General features: G+C 35.0%; 1 protein-coding gene across 1 annotated transcript; it reads left to right on the forward strand.

Moving 5' to 3' along the window:
* Nucleotides 1-3116: 3116 nt before the first annotated feature.
* On the forward strand, nt 3117-6862 carry LOC133173568 (uncharacterized protein SCO4629-like). Its single transcript, XM_061308549.1, has 3 exons — nt 3117-3287; nt 5297-5420; nt 6361-6862. Exons 1-3 carry the CDS (start codon nt 3117-3119, stop codon nt 6828-6830), a joined length of 765 nt encoding a protein of 254 aa, XP_061164533.1. The 3' UTR covers nt 6831-6862.
* Nucleotides 6863-7130: the final 268 nt, after the last annotated feature.

The following is a 7130-nucleotide window of genomic DNA, read 5'->3' on the forward strand; positions in this document are numbered from 1 at the left end:
ATTAGAGTTCATATATAATGATATTTCGTACTTCCCGTGCTTTATAATAAATAAAATTTAAATTATTATCACAGCTGTGATACATCTTACCCAGACATGCATAGAGAGCCAGCATTAGTTCAACACAAATACAGCTTACTCTAAACATTATAGAATAATGTACACTGAAATAAGAATTGCATGTATATCGCTTTAAAGTATATCTGCGTGCAAACTATCTTAATTAATTTTTACGGCTGTTAGTATTCCACCCCGTGTTAAGAGAATTGCAGGCACAATTTTGATTGAAAAGCAGTCATGCAAACTGCACACAGTACCAGATTTGTTTATTACTAAAGGAAATAGTCAATAGCTTTATGCCAATTTCAATCAAAATCACCACGTGAAGAAGAATTTTTTATGAACCGATTATGGACCATTGTAGAATTTCCAGCAGGACTCCTTCTAGTGGACACGATAGAGCTATGAGAGTCCCGGAAATATGATAGGGAAAAGCAACTGTGTTACTGGTTTTCAATGTGCAACTCAAAATCAATGCAAGTAAACGATGACGGCTTGGTATTTTGCCCAAATATTAGAGATTTTTACAAGACCATTGCAACTTGCAGCATCCGAATTTTTAAAGAACAACTATAACCTTAGCATGGAACTGAGTTCAAAATTCCAAATCTTACTGCACTTCCACGGGACCAATCATTTGCTAAAAAAGATACCACTGGTATATTATACAAGGTGTTTGAATATCAAGTTTTAAATTTGAACCTCACTTCTGGAGCCAAAATTCGAAATTTAAATTCATTGTTCAAAGAGCATAGCCATACATGTGCCAAAAATATTTGGCTACTTAAGTAAAGTTAACGTGCAATTCATAAAATAATAATAATCGAGGGATCAAGGGTTTCGAGAGATCAAGAGTTCGAGAAATCAAGAGTAATTTTGCTTAGTTATATAGGGGAAAAATTTGGGACTGGAGACTCACTTCGAGCGATCAAGAACTTCGAGAGATCGAAGTTCGAGCCATCAAGAGTTACCTGTATTTGAACTTCATCTATAAGTAAATCAGTATATCGCTATCAAAGTTGGCCTTGGTGGTCATCCTTGTTCTTGGCAATAGTGACTAAAGAATGTATTGTATCACATCGCCGTCTCCTTACTTCACAGGGAGCTAAATCAGCGTAACACCATCGGAGTTAACCTTGATTTTGAACTCGGACTTAGATTTATCTCTGTTAACGATTTGTATTATAATAATTAACTACATAGTATATGAGATTATTTATAAACCAAGTGGTTATTGGAGCGTAGTTTGTTCTTCACACTTGACCTCAAAATTAATTAATTTTTTGTGTGGATGTCCTCCTGCAGGCGCGTAGCTGCCTATACGCAAATACGCAAGTGCGTACACATCAATTTCCAAAAAAAGAAAAAAAAAGAAAAGAATTATTCGGAGAAAAAAATCTCAGTACCATCCAAGAAATATGTTTAAAATTAGAATTTCAAATTTTATCATACAGCCATGATAATTTAAAATTAATTTAAATCGAAAAGTATTCACTGCTATAAATATTACTATGTCTTTTATTTTACTATGTTTTTTTATTTCCTAAATAAAAGCTAAATGGCCCAATTTTTATTTTGCAAGAAATGAATGAAATATTTGGTAAAACTCAGGAGCTTAAATCTAGGCCCTCATCAGCAGACACATAGTATCGCGGGGGGGGGGGGGGGGGCTCCACCCCAGCTTATTTTCAAACCTAACCTTTTACTATTGAAAATGTACATTGAAAGGGTGGACCCCACGGTTTCTTGTAGCATTGTTAAATCATGGTAATTTGGTAATGTTTTAATAAACTTTGGTTTGTGAAAGTTGGACCCCCCCCCCCAAAAAAAAACCCACAAGAAATAGGACTTCAAATTTTGACTTCTTTCTTCCTTGCTTGTCAAAGTTTTTAAAGCTGTAATTTTTTCCTGGCTGGCATAAACTATATTACGTGTCTGACCAGAGCCCTTGACACACTGGGGGGGGGGGCTCAAGACCCCCACCCCACCCCGGCCTGCCTTTCTCTGCGTACACATCATTTCCATTCTGGCTACGCGCCTGTCCTGTGATTATTCAATGCTTTCATGATCATTTTATGCATGTAAATGTACTTTTTACTGCATGGTCCCAAAATCAATTCAAAATTTGCAGGATGACACCTTTCTTTGCGATGTCCTTGTATTTCATGTGTTGTATTGTAAGTCATTTTCATCTCTTGTTGTTTGAATTGTTTTATTATTCTTTTTTAATCTCCGGTTTTAATCTTAATTCATAAGAATATTGTAGAGAACACACATGTCACTAATGTATAAGGAGCCTTTAATTTTTCGGTATTTAGCAATTACAATGAATCCGAGAAGTTCTCGGTAGCTCTGGCGAGACTTTTTTGAGACTACAGCGGGACTGTTCATGGATCAGGTATATTATTCACGGAAGTATAGATATAGGAAGTGACTAGCACGTGAAGACATGATGTTACGTACTTTTTAGTTTTCACCACTATACAATTGTGCTTGTATCGATATAATAATTATCTCGAAGTCTTATCCTTAAAGCGCATGATTATATAATTTATATGTTACTTTGTACAACCCACCTATTATTATATATACATGTACATGTATTGATTTTCAAATATCTGGTCAACAATTGTCAAAATAACAATAATAGCATTATAAACGCACCAATATCATGTTATGAGGTACAAGTGAACACAGGCACTCGTTTCGTTGATAGGTAATCCCTCTTTTCTCATTCCATAGAGAGGTAGGTGGGGGAGGGAGTTGACCCACAAAAGAAATAACGAAAGTGTCAGTGATTGTAAAGGTTTTATAATTGGTATTTCAATACACTATGAAAAACGACTTCGTCTCTCAACGAGATTATTGAATATCTTTATTAGTACCTACTTTTTGCATTTTTTTCACAAAAGCAGTGAAAATTATAATGATTTGGCTTTCCTACAGTCTTTAATTTAAATTGCAATAACATTTGTAGGCGTGTGTCATGTAAATCTGTTTGGTCCATTGCTGGATTTTAGCGTCGAAAATGCGGTCTCTCTTTCCTTAACCCAATCATGGTGAGTGACCAAAGAATAAGTAGACACACAACGTTTATACTGCTGTTGTTAATGGGATATAAAAGTACTGGATTCGGGGTAAACCAGTGCCTTAAAGTCCCAACCATGCACTTAGACGCAGCAAACAAAATTTGGAATTTCCTACAGGTCAATGATAACCTGATAAAAGTAAGTATATCACCTTATGGAATACCATATCTGTTTAGAGTGATTCACAAGACTGTGTATGTAAACAGCTTTACCTTGACTTACTTATGGTAAAATTTATCTATTAAGGACATTTATATACCTTGATCGACATATATATATATATGTACTAAGACATCTTCTTATGTCCCCGTATCGAAGATTCGGGGGTATATAGTTTTTGCCCTGTCCGCCCGTCTGTCTGTCTGTTTGCCCGCAAAAACATTAACAATGCCCATAACTTTTGATTGGTTGGAGCTATGGCTTTCATATTTCACATGTGTATTCCTTGTGACAAGACCTTTCTTTGGGTACCACCATATTTGACCTTGACCTTGGAGTTTGACCCAGTTTTGCAAAATTTTACCCAACTTTAACCTTGGCCATAACTTTTGAGCAATTGGTGCTAGGGCTTTCAGACTTCACATATGTAATCCTTGGGACAAGACCTTCCTTTGGATACCAACAACTTTGACCCTTTGACCTTGACCTTGGAGTGTGACCTACTTTTTAAAACTTTAATCTTGGCCATAACTTTTCAACAGTTAGTGCTAAGGCTCATACTTCACATATGTAATCCTTGGGACAAGACCTTCCTTTGGATACCAACAACTTTGACCCTTTGACCTTAACCTTGGAGCTTGACCTACTTTTGAAAAACTTAAACTTGGCCATAACTTTTGAACAGTTGGTGCTAAGGCTTTAATACTTCACATATGTAATCCTTGTGACAAGACCTTCCTTTGGATACCAACAACTTTGACCCTTTGACCTTGACCTTGGAGTTTGACCTACTTTTGAAAAACTTTAACCTTGGCCATAACTTTTCAACAACTGGTGCTAGGGCTTTCATACTTCACATATTTAATCCTTGTGACAAGACTTTCTTTTGGATACCTACAACTGTGACCCTTTGACCTTGACCTTAGAGTTTGAACTACTTTTTGAAAACTTTAACTTTGGCCATAACTTTTGAACCATTGATGCTAGGGCTTTCAGACTTCACATATGTAATCCTTGTAACAAGACCTTCCTTTGGATACCAACAATTGTAATCCATTGACCTTGACCTTGGAGTTTGACCTAATTTTGAAAAACTTTAACCTTGGTCATAACTTTTGAACGATTGGTGCTTCGGCTTTCATATTTCACCTGCATATTTCTTGTGAGAAGGCCTTTCCTTGGGCACCATTAATTTTGACCGTTTGACCTTGACCTTGATGTTTGACTTACTTTTGAAAAACTTTAACCTTTTCCATATCTATTCAATGGTTGCTGCTAAGGCTTTCATATTTCACAGGTATATTCCTTGAGACAAGGCCTTACTTTGGGTACCAACATATTTGATTTGCATTTGAGAAAGTTTAACCTTTGCTATAAGTTGCCATACGGGGGCATCAGTGTTTCACAAACATCTAGCAATGTATTTTTAACTAGTTTAAGATGATTCAAAATTGTTCAAAATCCCTTCATTATACATTGAATACCTTAAGATCCATAATTATAGTATTTTATTATTGAATTTTTTGTTGCCTAAATTATCTTCAGGTGTGCCTTGAATTTTGTATCTTAAAGGTCAAGGTCACTGAGCAATGTGACAATTACCCTTGATTGAAATGAATTCAAACTGTGACCTTTTGCCAAAGGTATGTCATGAACCTTGACATGATGTCATATACCAAAGGTCATTGACATTGAGTTGACATTGAAAGGTCATTGAGATAGTAAAACCGAGGTCATGTCTTGTCTTTTTTGGAATGAATTCAAATTTTAGTTTCAATGGTATGATATATTGCTACTGGTTAAAAGGTGCATCATGTCCTTGACACAACGCTGTGTCTCAAAGTCGTATTATAGTGACCAGCAGTATAATTTGAGAAGGGGGAAACATCCTTTTTTTTAGGGGAAAACATACAACATAAATAGTGAACGTCAGTTTTTAATACTGTCTATTTTGCAATGATGGAAATGTTTAAGATTCGTTATTTCAGAGTGATGTCATCGTTGGTTTAGGAAGTCATGATCCTAGAGTTGCAATAGAAACAGCACTTCTGTGGCTCCAAGGATGGGCAGATATAATTGTTTTCTCTGGTCGTTTGGGTAATTTGACGGCAGGTGAGTAAATTTCAGTAATCTGAGAACAATTCTATGTCTACATGTAAGAAAAATATGAAATATTTGACTCAGGATGAATAATAAGAAGCATATTTAGAACCTATCAAAAAATATTTTTGAATTCGAATTTTTTAGGAAGCCCATTTAGGACCTATCAAAAAAAAATTCTATTTCGATATAACGAATTGTCGAATTTGTTATAACGAATTTAATTCGTTATAACAATTTCTTTGAATTCGTAATAATGAATGAAATCTGTTATAAAACATTTGTTAATTTCGTTATAACGAATTCTAAAACTTGTTATAACGAATTAAATTCATTAAAACAAACTTTTAATTTGTTTCAACGAACTTAAATTAATTAAAACAAATTCGACAAATCGTTATATCGAATCCATACATATTTTTCTATAGGCCCTGATTGTTGAATTTGATTAAACGAATTTATTTCGTTATAACAAATTTTAGGATTTTTTAAAACGCATTTAATTTGTTACAACAAATTTCAAAATTCGTTTAAAGCGAATTTAATTCGTCATAACAAATTCGACAATTCGTTATATGGAATTCAAAAATATTTTTGATAGATCCTAAATGGCCTTCCATATGAATTTAATCTGTTGCAATAAATTTTTGAATTCGGTCACTCAAGGTCATATTGTTAAAGACAAGGTCATTATAATTATCTAACACATTGATAAATTTTATAAACAAATTTCCACATTTATTCCTCTATGATTCTTACCTTAACTTCATCCCAAAAAAGACAGATGTTTAAAAACAATTCGGACTATTTGTATTTTCCCAGAACCCCCCCCCCCCTCCCCCAATTAAATAAATGAAAAAAAATTAGGTAGGGACTATTTTGATGGGTTGGTCGTCGTACATCAAGCAAAACATTTTTATTTTTGGTCTCATCTGTATGTTTTACTTGTCAGGACGATGGAATAGAACAGAAGCAGAGGTTTTCCGTGATATTGCAGTATCTATGGGCGTGCCTTCTTGTAAAATATATACTGAAACCAGAAGTCAGAATACGGGTGAAAATATCCGCTTCACTTACCAACTACTGAAGACAAAATACAGAATCCCTCAACGAATAATACTTGTACAAAAACCTCATATGGGTAAACGAACTTCTGCTACATTTTGGAAAGAGTGGCCACAAGAGTCGAACACGCCCGAAATGTCATTGATTGTTCGAACTGTGAGGATAACGCTGGAACGCTACCCCAGTGAAGACGTCGGAGATTTAAGCGATGTCATTTCCGTTATGATGGGATATATACAACGTCTACCTTTATATTACAACCTTGGTTTCCAGGTTTATGTTCGTGTTCCTGGTGATGTTTGGGAATCATTTAGACTTCTTCAGCAGACGGACATATACAACTCTCATTTAGTTTGAAAGCTTTGTGAAATTCATTTAAGAGCTCAGATTAAAACACAGATCCTAAAGAACGATATTTTTTCGATTGGGGAGGGGGTTTAACACATACATTACATACACACATAGTCACTACTCTTTCTTTCTCAAGTAAAGTAAGGAGTGCAATTCACTCTAGATCCACCACAATCTCTCACCAGAGGGCGTATTACGCTTCGCTGCAACACCTCTGTCAACGTCTAAATGCCAAGATTCTTGGCAAAACTTACTCTGATCTATTGCATAACCAATTATAAATTTTAAAGTTATATATTTTAGCTT

This window comes from Saccostrea echinata, unplaced genomic scaffold (genome assembly GCF_033153115.1).
Source record: "Saccostrea echinata isolate AGI-Se365-2 ecotype Australia unplaced genomic scaffold, CSIRO_AGI_Sech_v1 ptg000056l, whole genome shotgun sequence".
In the NCBI taxonomy this organism is placed as follows: Eukaryota; Metazoa; Mollusca; class Bivalvia; order Ostreida; family Ostreidae; genus Saccostrea; species Saccostrea echinata.